Raw genomic sequence first — 17,414 nt, forward strand, 5'->3', positions numbered from 1 at the left:
TGCTTTATCACAAATTGATGTGGGAAGGAGACCAGTTACATACACAATATCCCAGTCCAGTTTCACTGGAACAGTACATAATTTAACTAAGACATCTTTAGTCTTGCATTCATATCCTTTTGCCTTCATAATTGTTCATTGTTTTGGTATTTGAGTTTTCAGTTACTTGTGTAAAACCTTCTGAATATCAACATCATTCAGTATCTGGAGTATAATAAAACTCCACTAATCAGAAACCCTATGATTCAGCAACCGGCTTGCTCACTATCCTGGAGTGCAAGCAGGGTAAAGTTCTCCCAACCATTGAGCACATCTACATGAAATGCTGCTGTAGGAAAGCAGTATCATCATCAGAGATCCCCACCACCCAGGTCATGCTCTCTTCTTGCTGTTCCCACCAGGTAGAAAGTACAAGAGCCTCAGGACTCTCACCACCAGGTTCAAAGGACAGTTACTACCTCACAACCATCAGGCTCTTGAATAGATCACTTACCCATCCATTGAGATGTTCCTATAAGCAATGATCTCACTTTAAGGTCTATCTTTTTATCTTATGTTTTCATTATTTATATTTGCATAGTTTGTTGTCTTCTGCACTCTGGTTGATCTTTCATTGATCCTGTTATAGTTACTATTCTATGGACTTGAGTATGACCACAGGAAAATGAATCTCAGGTTGTACATGGTGACATATGTGTATTTTGATAATAAACTGTAATTTGAACTTTGAAGAGAATGGACTAGACACTTAAAGAAAAAAGATTTTGAGGTATACTTAGAAAGAGAAGTGAATGAGGATGACTGGATACTTCATGGAGAGCCAAATAGTCTTCTTTGTCACAACTCTAAGAATGCTAGAAGACCAATACATGTGGCCTGGATCCAATACAAACAACAAACAATAAACGACAGCTGCCCTTGAAATGATCATATATTGCCCTTGAAATTATCATATATTGTGCTAATAGGTACCATGTGGAGGTCTGATATAAATGATTACCAGTAAACTGCTCTCACCCAAAGCTTCAATAAAACTTCTCTGTTAACAGCAAGGAGGGACAGACTGGTGCCTGGTTCATTCCAGAGACTCAGATGAAACCAACCTTTTAATGGAAACATTTTCACCAAAGATTGACAAGAGGACTGGCTACAGAGGGCTCAACTGGATACAGACTTGGGGGATGTTTCCCCGTTTACTGAATCTACAACGAGAAAGCACAATTTCAAGGTAAAGGCTAGGCTATGTGAGGTTGAATTAAAAACCGATTTCTTCACACAGAGGCTGGGGAATCTCTGGCATTCTAGATGAAGAAAATTTGATCATTTTAATTTCCAAAGCTACAACGAAAAAAGACCAGTGAGTGGAACTAATGAATTCTGCTGATAGAAGGTTGACACCGAAAATTGGCTTAATGGCCTCCTGTACCAAATTAATCACTGATTTGATTAACCAAAGGGCTGCTGCTGAATCCAATCAAAAGTGACCCGATGGGTGTGGACATTGGAGGACTTGTGGAGTATCGGGATTGGTGCAAGAGAATGATTTTGAGGTGAAGGCTTAGCTATAACCACCATAAATGGTGGATCAGTCACAAGTAGACAAATACATGTTCAGAACGTTATCAGAGGAAACTAAATAGTCAAAGGTGGATGTATAACGTAAGAAAAAGTAAATTAGTACTCACGGAAGCAGGAAGCGGCAAATTCTTAAGAATAAAGCAGGTTTCAAAACATTTCTCAAATCCTGCCCTTGGCTCCATGCCGTGTTTTTCCAAGCTTCCATCCCCCCCCGCCCTCCCTTTTTTATATATAAATAAACAAAGTGAGTGCGGTAATAGTTGCTTAAAATGGAAGACGACATTTGGTAGCTACAGAAAGAATTCAAACCAAGATCGGGGGAAGGTTCGGGTGGTAAATGTTCTCACGAACCTCTGAAGGAACTACCATTAATCGCCCTCAAAAGGAAAGTAATTAATTACTCTTAAAGAGTTTGGACTCTGCAACAAAATTACATTGGGAGATACACTGCCGACAATCGCGTCGTTCCATGAACTTTGTTTCGCCCAGGGATATAATTAGAAGACGTGCATTTAAACTGAGAGGAGGAAAGTTTAAAAGACGTGTACAGGCAATATTTTTTTCAAAAAGAGGGTGATGATTGAAACGAGATGCAGGCATATACGATCATGACGTTTAACATGAATATACAGGAAGTGGAGAGATACGAATGATCAGAATATATTTAGTTCAATCACAAATCAAAATAATGGCTTCATAGTGTAAAGGCCTGATCCTGAGTTCTACGTTCATCCTCGCCTCTACTTACCCGAGATGCGATTTAAAGTGACCCAGTAGTGCTCGTCGGGGCTGTAGGTATCCTTCGACCACTGTAGCAAATCCTTAGCCCGTTCGTCCTTCAATACAAAGTTCACAAACTCTCTGGTAACAGCGTAGTAAGCCGAACCAAAGTACAGTTTCAGCCCGTGGGGCACGCTCCCAGTTTTTCTCTTTGGGGTCTTCACCATGTACGACTCGGACTGGGAGATGTACTCGCGGTGGACATGCGTGGTCCTCTGCTTGATGTGATCGGGCTGCAAGATGCCCGGGGTGATGTTCTTATCCTTCCATCGCTGCTTCAGGTGTTGCACCAGCTCCCGATTGCTCTTCAGCGGGTAATCCTGGCCGCACAAGTTCAGCGCGTACTTCCACGGGACGCTGGAGAGGACCAGGTCACGCATACAATTGAGGTCGGCCTGGAGGCGCGAAAACCCCCCATACACCACGTTCTCGGTCCTGGACGCCAGGAACACGTTATCGAAGCAGGCAGCCAGCCCCGCCACTGCCTGTCTGAACTCGACCGGCGTCTTCTGGTCGACATGAATGCAGTAGACATTCTGGGGCATATAGATGGCTCGGAAGAGCCATTCCAAGGTCTCCAGGTTCTTGTGCACTACCAAGATATAGGCCAAGGGGAATTCCGCCTCTTCTTGGGATAGGGGTTTGGTGATGTAAGAGTAGTCAACTAGCAGCCGGGAGCAGTTGACGGGCAGGCCGGCTGCGAGTCCGGGCCGCTGCCGGTTTATTTGTTCGCACTGCGCTCCCAGTACAGTGGCGACTGACTTGCCAGCGAAAAGCGCCGAGCACAGCTCGTCCGGATAGTCGCCGCACCGGGCGCAATCGAAGCTCCAGCCCCGAGCCACCGGCGTTCTGGTCTTGGTTACCAGATAAATGCAAACGCAGACGAGAATGCTAACGGCCGCGCAAAACAGGACGCTCAGTTTGGCCGGATTCATTGGCGTCCCTGGCGATTCAGAGTCCCGGCGCTGCCATCCTCCACAGCTTTCGAACGAGACAGGGCAGTCAGTGCCGCGTCACGGGTTAGAACAGCCTCCCGTCCACGGCATTGGCTGCCTGCTGCTTTTCTTATTCGACTCCACCCCCAGGACATTGTCCTCTTTCGCAAACTCGCTCCCTCGGCCAGCCCCGACTCTCGCCTTACCCTCAACTTCAACTCTCATCCCTCCTCACGTTACTGCTTTGGTGAGGCTGTTCTTGGGATATTGTTCAAAGTAAATGTATTATCAAAGTACGTATATTAAACCATATACTACCTTGAGATTCATTTTCTTGCGGGCATTCACGGGAAAACAAAGAAATACAGTAGAATCAATGAAAAATTACACACCAGGACTGACCAATGTGCAAAAGAAGACAAACTGTGCTATTATAAATAGATTGATGATATCACTGAGAATATCAGTTTAGAGTCCTTGAAGATGAGTCCATAGGTTTTGCAATCAGTTCAGAGTTGAGGTGAGTGAAGTTATCCACGCCAGTTCAGGAGTCTGGTGGTAATACCTGTTCCTGGTTGCCACAGCACAAGGGAGGATGTCATTAAGCCAAAGGTGCAGAAAAGATTCACGGGAAAGTTTTCTGGACTATATGGCTTGAATTATGAGAAGAAGCTGGGTCTGTTTATCCTGGAATGAAATAGGCAAAAGGGTGACTTTTATGTTTTGTAACTCCAAAACATAAAAACTAATTGAAAGGAAATGAAAGGAGCTGGAAGATAACTCATGTACGTTAATTCATCTTTTACTTTAAGTGAGGCATACATGTATGACGTTGCGACATAATGACATAAGCCATTTTCTTACTTTTACATATAACCTGCAGTGCATTATATAAACACCAAAGTATGCTTAATCAAACAATATATTTACAATATTTCTTGAATATTACTGAAATATTAAATGTATAACAGTCCTCCCTGCTTAGCAGTAAACTCCAGCTCAATAGAGGATGCATCTCAACTACATGCTATATTATATAATACAACTATTATATACAGACATCCACAGAATGTAAAGTTTTAAGTTGTCCTATTCAGGCCTAAAGATTTAATCACTGTGCATGCTTTCTTACTCTTGGGGGGGTGGGGGTGGGGGGGGGGGTTGTGTCCTTCCTGACATCTGCTTGGCAGGTGAGACTTGTGGCTGTGAAACAAACTCAGGTTCTGGGGCCTCCTCCCTGGTGGTTGGAGGAGCTGACTCTGAGACTGCAGGAGGTGGCTCTGACATCTCTGGACACCTTTCTTCTCCTTAGCTTTTCTCTCCATCTCTTCTCTCTCTTTTTCACTTTAAACAATGTTTAAATTGAGACAGAAAGGATTAAAAAGGGATTTGAGATGCAGTTTTACCTCACAGTGTAGAATGTAGAATGAGCTGCCCTAGTAAATGCTGGAGGAGGTTCAATTAAATTCAAAGTAAATTTATTATCAGAGTACATCTATGTCACCATATACAACTCTGAGATTCATTTTTTTGCAGGCATACTCAATAAATCCATAAAAGAATTAATGGAAGACTGTTCTAATGCGGGCTTTCAATCAGTGTGAAAAAGACAACAAATTGTGTAAATACAAAAATAAATAAATAATAAACAAACAAACAAACAAATAATATCGAGAACATGAGATGAGGAGTCGTTGAGAGTGAGTATATAGGCAGTGGAATCATTTCACTAATGGGGCAAATTAAGTTGAGTGAAGTGAACCACTTTTGAGTTGTTCAGTAGGCTGATGTACCACTAAAAAAAATTCTTGTCCATTAAGACTTTGCAAAGAGTCATTTAGAACATACTGTAAAGATGTGGAAGGAGGTTTTGTGGTTGGCTGAGACTAAGGTGGAAGTTTTTTACCTCAACACTAGCACTATGTGCAGTGTAAATCTAATTCTGCACATCAGCTGGGTAACACTATCCCTACTGTAAAGTATGGTGGGGGTAGCATCATGCTATCCTGCAATATGCTGTCCGGACAAAAAAATGCTGGCCCAAATAGACTGGAAAGGCAGGGTGTCGAGAGTCAGGTGAGGTTGGATCGCTCTAACACTGAGCCGATTTGGAGAGGTCAAGGATTGGCTTCTCTGGCAGCAAAATCTAGGCCCAGAACAATTCGTCGCAGCCGGGTCTGATTCGGACAATCTAAGTGTCAGTCCAGATAGTCTGGGGGCTCCTCTCTCCATGAAACTAAGCTTGTGAGGCTGCCCCACTAATATGAGGAGCTGTATACTGAGGCTTTGAGCCTAACTCAAGGCTGCTCTGGGGATTTAAATCCAAGGACTCAATCTGCTTCGGAATGCAGTTGTTGTCACTCGCTTCTGTTGTTAGCATGAGTAGTTCTGTTTTTTTTCTTTTTCTCTGTGGGCACTGGGGGTTGGTCTAATTTTTTTATTTGGGTTCTTTCAGGTTCTTTGCTTTGCAACTGCCTGTAAGCAAACAAATCTCCAGGTGGTATCATTTATATATTCTTTGATAATAAATGCAATTTGAATCCTTAATGCTTTTCTGCTGGTAAGTACAGCGAGATCCTAGATAAAAACGTGCTCGAAAGCTTAAACTGGGGAGAAAGTTGGTCTTTCAGCTGGGCAACAACCCAAAGTACACTGCCAGAGCAACTATGGAGTGGCTTCAAAAAAAGAAAATTGACATCCTTAAGTGACCCAGTCAGAGTCCCGAACTTTACCAGATCAAACATCACTGGCAAGACCTCATGACTGCTGTCCACTGCCACACCCCAGCTAACCTGCCACAGCTTCAGCAATGTTGCATGGAGGAATGGGCGAATCTTGCTCCATCACATTGTGCAAAGCTAAAAGAGACTTTATCCAAAATGACTATTGGCTGAAATAGCCGTGAGAGTTGGTTCAACTAATGACTGAGCAGAGGGGGATGAATACTTTTGAACTACTGATAATTCAATTTTTGAATTTTTAGTTTTTCATCTTCTTTACAATTTTCCCTGTTTTTTGGAGCTCTACCGTGAAAAGTGCAGCATATGATTCACAAATAAATATTCCCAGTTAAATTGTTCAAAATCTCTGGTTGTACTTCTCATTTGTGTTAACAAAGGTTTGGGGGCTGAATGCTTTTTCAAGGCACTGTAAAAGAAGGCTGCTGATACATGGAAGGCTCAGCATTATTCAAAGATTTACTTTAGTTTCTAAATAAATTACTCAGTCTGTGGAATTCTGTTTCTCAGTCCTATTGATAGAATTTATCAGTGATGAAAGTGATTTTATCTTATGTTTGGAATAACAAAAGCTCTAGAGTGAATAAACTTTTATTCCAAAAATCAAAAAAAGATGGAGGACTGGTCCTACCAAACTTTAGATTTTATTATTGGGCAATTAATCTTCATTATATTACTTTTTGGATTTATGATATTGATAACCAGGATCGCCCTCCATGGTTACATTTGGAGGAAAATTCAGTAATGGGATTTTCTTTAGCTTCTTTATTAGGAGCTCCCCTTCCTTTTTCATTCTCCAGAATAGGTAGACAAGCTCTCAACCCTATCGTTAAACATACTTTAAAAATTTGGTTTCAGTTTCATAGATTTTTTGAATTAAATAATTTTTTACTCTCTAGCGATATTTATTCCAGTTTTTTTTTAAACCATCAACTCTGGATAAGGCTTTTTAATATGGAAAACTAAGGGAATAAAAACTTTTTCAGATTTGTTCTTACAGGATTGTTTAATGTCTTTTTCACAGTTATTGGATAAATATGGATGTAGTGTTCCCAGTAAGATTAACCGTTTACTGTTCACTCCTCCACATTAACATATGGTGAAAACTGTTGATAAAACAATACAAAATATATTCAGTATTTGTTTCCTTTTTGACATCACATTTACATCATAAATACTTGCAAAAGTAAAACTGCAACAACTATATTACATTAAAGTGCAACATACAGTCAGAATCTACCTATGCCATCGACTGGCTTTAAATACACTTCAACACAAACTATCCGCAACTCTTTAAATAACAAAAAACATAAACTTTATCAATCATCATTACTTTTAACAGAATCAGCGTTAACATTTTAAATTTAACATATCGATTATCTCATGAACTTACAGCGTTGCTTCACTGATGTTTCTAGTGTGTAGAAAGAAAACTTTTCTCACGCTGATCCTCCACACACATAAGCCTCCTCCTTCCCATTTCTCCAAACCGGTATTTTCCCACAAGACGTGGCGAAACTGGGTGTGATATATCGCAGACAACGAATTTACTTTAAACAACCTTAACTTTAACTGGAAAACGATAACAAACAAATTACTAAAGCAAAAATATAATAAACTAAACAAATGCCTTAAAGGCAACACACTCCCCGCTTGACCTTCATAAGGTCACAATGAACATAATAGAAAACTTCAGTCTCTAAATCAGTCCTTAGGTAGAAGTAGAATGACTTCTGTAACTGGCCTTTGATAAGTTTTCACATCACCTTGGTCAGAAGTTTTCAACTCAACCTTCCTGACAAGTCCATCACTACTAGGGAATGTGGCAGTGATTCTGGCCATTGGCCAGCTGTTGCGGGCGATTTGCTTGTCCCTGAACAGGACTAAATCTCCAATTTGAAGATTCCTTCGGGGTTCTGTCCACTTTTGTCTGTGTTGCAACAAAGGTAGATATTCCTGTCTCCAGCGAGACCAGAACCGATTTGCCAGAGCCTGAACTGGTCTCCATTGCTTTGTGTACAAATCCTTATCAGAGAAGTCCCTGGTGGAAGGGGAGCTCCTGCCTTCTGCATAAGGAGCATTGATGGCAAGAGTATGAAGGGGTTTTCCGGGTCAGAAGACACAGGTAGGAGTGGTCATGCATTTATAATGGCTGTGACCTCTGCCATTAGTGTGCACAGTACCTCGTGGGTCAGTCAGGTGCATTGCTGCTGAAACATTGAATCAAGAATTCTTCTGGCGATACCAATCATCCGCTCCCATGAGCCTCCCATGTGAGAGGCGTGTGGTGTGTTGAACTCCCAGTTGCATCCCTGCTGACTGAGGTACCTTTGTACCGTTTTGTCCAACCCCAGCTCCTTGGATGCTCTAACAAAGTTCGTGCCACAATCAGACCGTAACGGTTTTGCAGGGCCTCTTACCGCAAAGAAGCGCCTGAGAGCGTTAATGCAGCTGGATGTATCCAAAGATTCGATGACCTCAATGTGTACCGCTCTTGAACTCATGCAGCTGAACATAATGGCCCACCGTTTGCTCTCTGCTTGTCCTCCCCTGGAGCGTCTCGTAGTGATAGTCCAGGGACCAAATACATCGAGCTCCACATATGTAAAAGGAGGGCAGGCTTCGAGGCGTTCTGGTGGGAGGTCCACCATATGTTGAGCTTCCAACTTGGCTCGCAGTTTCCTGCAGGTTACACATTTATGAAGTACTGAATTGATCAGTGTTTTACCTCCCAAGATCCACAGTCCCTCTGCCCTTATTGCTCCTTCCGTCAAGTGACGGCCCTGATGCCTTACCTGTTCATGGTGATGGCAAGTGAGCAGTAAGGACACATGGCTATCTTTGGGCAGGATTACTGGACTCTTTTCTGCAGCCGGAAGTTGGGAGTGTATTAACCGGCCTCCAATGCAAATGATATCGTTCTTCAGGATTGGGTTGAATTTCCTCAAAGGGCTGTCCTTTGGTATTGGTTTATTCGCTTGGAGAGCGGAAAACTCCCTTGCAGAAGCTGCTCTTTTTGCTTTAAAGGTGACGTCCTTTGCCTGGGCCAATTCGTCTGCAGTGCGAGTCAAGAACCACCCTGATCTGATTGGGCTTTTGTGGGTGGTAAACCCCAAACGTTGGGAGGTACCAGCACTCCTCACTTTTCCTCAGTGGCGGTGCTACTTCAGCATGTCCATTAGCGAAGATCTTCTCCATAAATGCTACGTATTGTTGCTGCATCTCAGGTTTCCTTTTCCGGGTTTTTTGCAAGGACGTGAACCGCTTGACTGCCTGCTCTTTGTTGTTTGGCAAGCACTGGTGTGATTCTCTGAAAGGTAGTAGGGCGACCCAATTATTTGCTTCATCTCTGAAGACCTTGATGTCCATTATTTTTAAGAAAATGGTGTCTTGTGCTGATGAAGCAAGTTTATTATCATGCTCAGTTTGAGCGAAGACTGACTGACCCAGCGTCTCGTCAGTTACTTTACATTTGTTAAAGCCTTGTCGTGCTTCCTTGATACACATGAAACTTGTGCAGGGTTGAAAAATTGAATGGCGGCCACTCTCTAGCACATTGGTCTTGAGTGTGTTAACCGTCGGTTTGTGTACATTGCCAAGGCACACCTCTCCTATCACCACCCAGCCCAGATCCAGACGTTGCACAAAGGGGGCGTCATGTGGTCCATTGACCTGCTGCCTAACCTTGTGCACCTGGAGAACATCTCTTCCTAATAGCAGGAGTATTTCTGCTTTTGGATCCAGTTCTGGGATGTGCTTGGCAATGTGGTGGAGATGTGGCTGGTGTAGCACTGCACTTGGCGTCGGGATCTCAGTGCAGTTATTCAAAATTTCATTGCACCCTAAGAGTGGAGGGAGACAGATGACAACTTTACCATCCAGGGACTTGAGCTGGAAGCCTTCTGCCTTCCTTCCATATGTTTCCACGCTGCCTGAGCAAGTTCTAAGGTAGTATGGGAACTGATTACTCTCAATGTTGAACAAGTCAAAGAACACTGGTCTGACTAGTGAGTGATTGCTCTGATTGTCCAGAATTACATAGGCTTTGATGGCCTTGTCTTTGGCTCCTTTAGGGTACACCTTAGTGAGGCAGATCTTTGAACAAGAACGGCTTGACTGAGCTTAACCGCAAACTTCTGTGCAGCTCGAGCTGACAGCGGTTGTCCTGGAGTGAGCCTCTCCCTCCCCGCCGTCCTGTTGTGCGGGTGAAGGAGCTTTGTCGGTTTGTGGTAACGGGCCTGGGTGCATGGCCCCATCGTGATTAGTGCTATTACATTCCGGGCACTTCACGGTGATTGTACACTCTCTAGCAAGGTGAGAGGTAGAGGAACAGCATTTAAAACATATTTTTTTCTCCTTGAGAAGGGCCATTCTCTCTTCAAGCGTTTTTTTCCTAAATGTTCTGCATTTTTTGAGGGGGTGAGATTTGTTGTGCGATGGACAATTCTTATTAGGGTCATTGTTAATTGTAAAGACTTCAGTTTTATGCACTGAGACAGGTTTATTGATGTTGAAATTATTCGAAGTGGATTTAACTGGCTTGGTGTAAATTGTACTGCTACCTGGACTCATGAAGCTAGGATCATTTCGCTTCTTTGTCTCCTTGCACACAAACCTAGTGAAATACTCAAAGGGAGGAAATCGACCATCGTTCTCTTCCTTGTACTCTGAGCCAACAGACACCCACCTTTCCTGCAGCCCAAATGGAAGTTTGTCCACGATTGGTCTAATCCCGTATGAAGTATCTAGGTATGACAGACCAGTTAAATAGCCATCTTCTTTAGCACCTTCAATCTCCATGAGTAGATCTCCGAGTTCTCTTAACTTAGTGTGGTCCTTGGCTGACACCTTAGGAAAATTTTCCAGACATCGAAATAGTGTCATTTCAATAATTTCAGGGTCCGCAAAGCACTTTGCGTAAGGCTAGCTTGGGGTTGTTAACGTACACTGAACGTAGACGGCTCACCTGTTCACATGATTCTTTTCCCAGCCATTTTGCCATAAGATCCAACTCTTGGGTTGCTCTGAGCTGGACTCCGTGGATAGTGTTGGTGAATGAGGAGTACCATGCACGGTAATTTTCAGGTTTATCGTCAAACTGATGTAGTCCTGAAGTGACGAGATCTCGTCGTGCTAAATACTGTGCCATGGGTTCAACTGCAAGTGGCATGCTGGTTGGGGGAATATGTCGGCGGGTATATGACTGAGGGTATACATTTGTATTGGAATTTACTGTTCTGAATTCAGCCTTTGCCTCTCCTCTCGCCAAATCTGGTAAGTTTGGTGTCGAGAAGTATTTGTCATCAGCCCTTTCATTCTTGAATTCGTCGCGGAGTTGCAAGGGTAAATTGTCTTCCTCAGATGGATGTAATGCAATTGGGCCTCTCTGAGACTCTTCATGAGGTGGGATGTTAGCATATAAGTATGGAGAGGAAGAACGAATCTTCAAGTCCATTTGAGATCGGACATAGTCGCTTGTGCATTCCAGTCTGCTCCTTACTGAAGTAGATCTTACGTCATCCAGAACATGCATTTCTTCAGCACTTTCTATTATCTCTGCTTCCACCCTGGCAGCTTCTGCTTCTAGGTGTAGCATCAGCACTTCTAACTCTGACTCTATCCTTACCTTTTCCAACTAGTTTTTGGCTCCTCGGCAGCCTTTTCCATTTCTCTGGCAGCCACTTCCTTTTTCAATTTTGCTTCTTGTTCAGCGTAGAACACTCGCACCTTGGCAGCTTTTGCCTTAGCTCTTGCACGGGCAGCCTTACTTGTTGTTGCCCTACTGCCCCTGTCGCTGGCTGGCAACGACTTGACACTGGATTATGATGCCATTGTAGCACTTGAAACACTTGGTAATGCAGCCTTTTCACTGTAGTATTCTTGCACAGGTGTAAAAGAACTCTGAACTAAACACCAAGCATAAACCAGTCAATGAGGTGGTCCCAGTAAGATTAATCGTTTACTGTTCACTCTTCCACGTTAACGCATGGTGAAAACTGTTGATAAAACAATACAAAATATATACAGTATTTGTTTCCTTCTTGACATCACATTTACATCATAAATACTTGCAAAAGTAAAACTGCAACAACTATATTACATTAAAGTGCAACATACAGTCAGAATCTACCTACGCCATCAACTGGCTTTAAATACACTTCAACACAAACTATCTACAACTCTTTAAATAACAAAAAACATAAACTTTATCAATCATCATTACTTTTAACAGAATCAGCGTTAACATTTTTAATTCAACTTATCGATTATCTCATGAACTTACAGCGTTGCTTCACTAATGTTTCTAGTGCGTAGAAAGAAAACTTTTCTCGCGCTGATCCTGCTCACATAAGCCTCCTCCTTCCCATTTCTCCAAACCGGTATTTTCCCACAAGACGCGGCAAAACCAGGTGTGATGTCATTGCATGCCGCGATATATCACAGACAACGAATTTACTTTAAACAACCTTAACTTTAACTAGAAAATGATAACAAATGAATTATTAAAGCGAAAATATAATAAACTAAACAAATGCCTTAAAGGCAACACAATGGATAAATATGATATCTCTAACACATTTTTTTAGATACGTACAGGTTAGGCATTTTTTACTTGATTTTTTTACCAAATTATCCCTTGGCCTATTCTTCAAACTTGGCTTATGCTATTTTTCAGCTTAAACCATTTCAAAAACCATTAACAGCTATCATTTATAAACAGTTAATGAATGCTCGCATGTCGCCTAATGATAAGGTTCAATGCACTTGGGAAATAGAACTTCAACATTCACTTTCAGATGATCAATGGAGTAAAATTTATTATCTGGTTAATAATTCATCCATCTGTGCATGCCATTCCTTAATTCAGTTTAAGATAGAACCTAGGGCCCATATGTCTAAAGATAAATTGGCGCATATATTTCCTAATATAAGCCCTACTTGTGACAGATGTAACGTAGAGGTGGCTACTCTAACTCATATGTTTTGGTCCTGTGTAAGTTTAAATAATTTTTGGAGAGATGTATTTAGAATACTATCTAAAGTTATAGATGTGGATGTTCAACCCAATTCACTTGCGGCAATTTTTGGGATCATTCCAGAGGAAGTAGGTAGAGTATCTGCTTCTGCTCAACATGTGATAGCCTTTTCAACTTCACTGGCTAGGAGAGCTATCTTGCTGTACTGGGAAGGATCTAATCCACCTACTGTTTTCTATTGGCTCTCCTCCATTATGTCATGTCTGAGCTTGGAGAAAATTAGAAGCCGGACATTTGATACATCTTTTAATTTTGAGCAAGTCTGGCGACCCTTTATTCAATATTTTCATATGATTTAATTTAATTTTTATTTATTTTTCTTTATTCTCTTCAGGGAAAATCATCCATGAAGGTTCGGAGGTGACTAGAAGGATGTTTTTTTTCTCTTTCTTTTTTCTTCTAATTTTATCCTCAAATGGACTGTCCAATCTTTACTTTTTTTCATTTTTTTTGTTCCAATTTAGCTTAGTGGGGTTTTTTCTTTTATATAAATAAAATTTTCCAATTTTTTTTTACAATTTGTTAAGAGGAGTTGTGATTTTTTGATTATACTGTATATGTAACAGTGTAACATTATACCTATTTGATTTTGACAATATATACTTTATATACTTTTCTTTATTGCTGTTTATATATCTTTTGTATTATCTGTTTGCTAAACTTCTCCTCTGATTTGTATATTTTTTACTGGAAATCAATAAAAAAGATTGAAAAATGAAATGAAAGTGATGTAACAAAAGAGGTGACACTGTAGGAAACCTCTAGGTAACTAGAAAGAAGATACCTGAAAATGAAGTGCCAAAATGACCAGCTAACTTTTACATTATAATAATTTGCAATATGACAGAAGGTCAACAAAAGTAATAAACAAGGATAAAGTGTTCTGGTTAGACCATATCTTTGGGGAAAGACAAAAACATAGTTGTGTCATCAGCAAATTTTTAGATGGCATTTCAGCTGTGCCAAGACACAAAGACATAGAGAGTCATATGACATGTAGAGGGAGTAGAGCAGTAGGCTAAGTACACATCCTTGTGGTGCACTAGTTTTGATTATCAGTGAGGTGCAGATGTTATTTCTGATCCGCATAGACTGTGGTCTTCTGTTGAGGAAGTCGAGGATCCAGTTGCAGAGGGAGGTACAAAGGCCCGAGTTTTGGAGCTTTTTGATCAGAAGTATAGGATTGATCATGTTAAATGCTGAGCTATAGTCAATAAACAGAAGCCTGATGTAAGTATTAGTGCTGCCCAGTTGATCCAAGGCCATATGAAGAGACATTGAGATCACATCCACTGTAGACCTATTGTGGTGAAAGGCAAATTGCAGTGGGCCCAGGTCCTTGTTAAGAGTCACTCATGTGAAGCTTTTAATGTTATTCAATAACTCCTTTTCTAATCATCTTAACCCCATATTCACAATAGGAAATCATGGTGTTTGTTTTGCAGATGTTAAAACTAAGGTCTCTTCTCTCATGTATCTTAGTGAATAAAAGGGGTCCAATATCCGTTTAAACCTTTCTGTCTTCCTGGTTAAGTTGCAAGACTAAATGATAATGCATCTTCTGAATGTTCCTTGCTGACTTATAACATGGCATTTCAGTGTCTCTTACCAGATGCTCATTTTGATCGAGACACAGAAAAAAACTGTTAAATAACTCTAGGATGATATTGGATGAAGACTTTCATTCCATGAATATATTGGGACATATATTTGTCCATCATGACAGATATAAGTAAAGAGAAACTTGGGAATGGGGTAGGAAGAAACTTAAGTAGTGGAAGCCTTATGTAGAATGTAAACACTATGTCAGAGTGGCTGCACTTAATAGTTATTTTTGTAATATAAATTTGGCATGTACGACAAGTTATACAAAATGTTCGTATAATTTTGTTATCTGCAGAGTTTACACATTGGGGATAATATTAGTAAATCCAAGGTCATACACACATAGAAATGATATGGCAAGATAAATTGTGGTAAGTACCAAGTTGCAAAGTATTCACAAGTATTCAGGAGGTTAAAAAATCAATTCACACTCCATAAACAATCATATATTTCTGGTTGTGCAATGAAGTATAATTACTTTATGGTATGAAGCTTTGCTTTGTGTTGAGTGGTTTCTGGTTTAATTGGTAACTTTGGTGTACCAGTGGATTGATACATCTTCAGCTTGGTACTTGGACCAATTCTTCTTCATTCCCTCTTCCAAGACTAGTGCTTGGCTTTGCTATGTTCTTGTTAACTTTGTCATCATTATTGACTAATTTTCAGAGTCTGTTGCTAAGGTCTTTGAACCCATCTACTACCAAAAGCCTCTGACCATTCCTGAGGATGTTTGGTTCTGTGTTTGGTGCAGGCTGGTTCATAATTTTTGTTTATATTTGTGCTAATGGTGAGGCTATAATTGCCACAGGCAGTAGCAGAGCTTTTCCCATGTTTCTTGCATGTTAGCTTCTGAGTTCCCATTGAGTACTTTTGCCATCAGCAAGTCCTTTGGAGTGGTTTCTCACATGTTGATTTTGGCTGAGAGTCTCGTAGGTTTAAAAGAAGGTGTTCAATCCTGTATGTAAGGTTTATTAATCTTATCAGAATAGCTTTCAGACAATATTGCAGGGAACATCACACTTATTAGTATAGAGGTAAACACACAGCAATGGAGAACAGTAATGGACCTGAAGACTCACTGTCATCCATTACTTCATGAAGTAAAGGAAGATCTCTAACTAAAATTATTGTGAAAGTAGTTTCAGAACATAGATTTCCACGTTGAAGAGATGGCCTCTTCCAATACCAAGGTGAGGCTACCCTCAGGGTGGAGGAGCAATACCTTATGTTCTGTCTGGTTAGTTTCCAACCTGATGGCATGAATATATATTTCTCCTTCTGGTAAAAAAAAAGTCCTCCCCCCTCCTTTATTTTCCACTCAGAACTTTTGCCTCTTGTCACCTGCCTGATAGGTGACCCTCTGGGTCCCTTCCTCCTTCCCTTTCTCCTATGGTCCACTCTCCTCTCCTATCAGATTCCTTCTTCTCCAGCCCTTGACCTTTCCCACCCACCTGGCTTCACCTCCCAGCTAGCCTCCTTCCCTTCCCCCCACCTTTTATTCTGATGACTTCCCCCTTCCTTCTCAGTCCTGAAGAAGTGTCTCAGCCCAAAATGTCGACTGTTTATCCATTTCCACAGATGCTGCTTGACCTGCTGAGTTCCTCCAGCATTTTGTGTGTGTGTTGCTCTGGATTTCCAGCATCGGCATACTTTCTCATGTTTGTGGTTTGCTGCACCTAATTAGGTGCTAGTTAGGCAAACCAGACCAGCTTAGAAATGGGAGCACAAGATACTGTAGTCAAGATGAAGGGTCTTGACCCAAAATATTGACTATCCTTTTGCCTTTATTGATGTTGCTCAACCTGCTGACTTCCTCTGAAAGTTTATTTTCTGTTTGTGATCCCACCATTGACATTCAGTCAGTACCCTTATTGTTGGTAAAATCATAACAACTACTGGTGACATCTTTGATCTTGGTGTCTTCCATAGGTTACCAGCAACAAAAATGCATCACAGTTATTTCTGAAAGGAATTACTTATGCACTAGATTCTGTACTGTCTCAATGATATTAACAATTGAGAGAGGTGGTTACCAAGGTAATGGAAGTGCTAAATTATCTTCAAGGTCTGTCTGTCAACAATGATTTGTGGTGAGTCATTTGAAGGGCTGTCAAAGGCTAATAGAGTAGTCCTGACGAAGGGTCTCAGCCCGAAATGTCAACAGCGCTTCTCCCTATAGATGCTTCTACCAGCATTTTGTATGTGTTGTTGTTTGAATTTCCAGCATCTGCAGAATTCCTCGTGTTTGCTAATAGAGTAGGTTAGGTTTAACATTAAATGAGAATCCTAGGCTCTTGTAAATTAGTAGAGAAAGCCCTAATGTGCCTTGACAGATAACTGTCAATATACAGAAGACTGGCTGTTATTGCCGCATGGAAAGTAAGTAATGGATGCCTTGGAGATTCTAGTCACTATGCAGATAGCATACCAATTCAAGGGCTTTCCATCAATTTAGTGTCAAATATCAATTCGCATGAGGAGGTAGTATTGCATAAAGTTGGAGATCAAGGGTATATGTGATCTAGGAGCAGCAGTAAGCCCTCAAACTGATCCATTGATCTCAACTCCATCTACACATTCCCATCTGCCCATGGTAATCTTTCTTCGAGGTATGCCTACCTTGAAGAAGTTTAAATCTTCTCTTCGACGGGAGTTCAGTGAGACCATTTCTCACTGCTCATCCTCTGTGATCTCCGCCTCTCTTTGACTCTTTGATCATATCCTGACACAGACACGGGACC

General features: G+C 41.2%; 1 protein-coding gene across 3 annotated transcripts in view; it reads right to left on the reverse strand.

The window, feature by feature from the left end:
* LOC132378533 (N-acetyllactosaminide beta-1,6-N-acetylglucosaminyl-transferase-like) overlaps positions 1 to 3,668 on the reverse strand; it is a 68,997-nt gene extending 65,329 nt beyond the window's left edge. Inside the window, exon 1 of one of the 3 annotated variants that reach the window (XM_059945504.1) lies at positions 2,327 to 3,668. In XM_059945504.1, coding sequence (XP_059801487.1) covers positions 2,327 to 3,293 — 967 coding nt within the window. In that variant the 5' untranslated portion in view covers positions 3,294 to 3,668. The remainder of the gene's footprint in view (positions 1 to 2,326) is intronic. The other 2 variants (XM_059945503.1, XM_059945502.1) reach the window with 2 other exon arrangements.
* Positions 3,669 to 17,414: the final 13,746 nt, after the last annotated feature.

This window comes from Hypanus sabinus, chromosome 20 (genome assembly GCF_030144855.1).
Source record: "Hypanus sabinus isolate sHypSab1 chromosome 20, sHypSab1.hap1, whole genome shotgun sequence".
Lineage (NCBI taxonomy): Eukaryota > Metazoa > Chordata > Chondrichthyes > Myliobatiformes > Dasyatidae > Hypanus > Hypanus sabinus.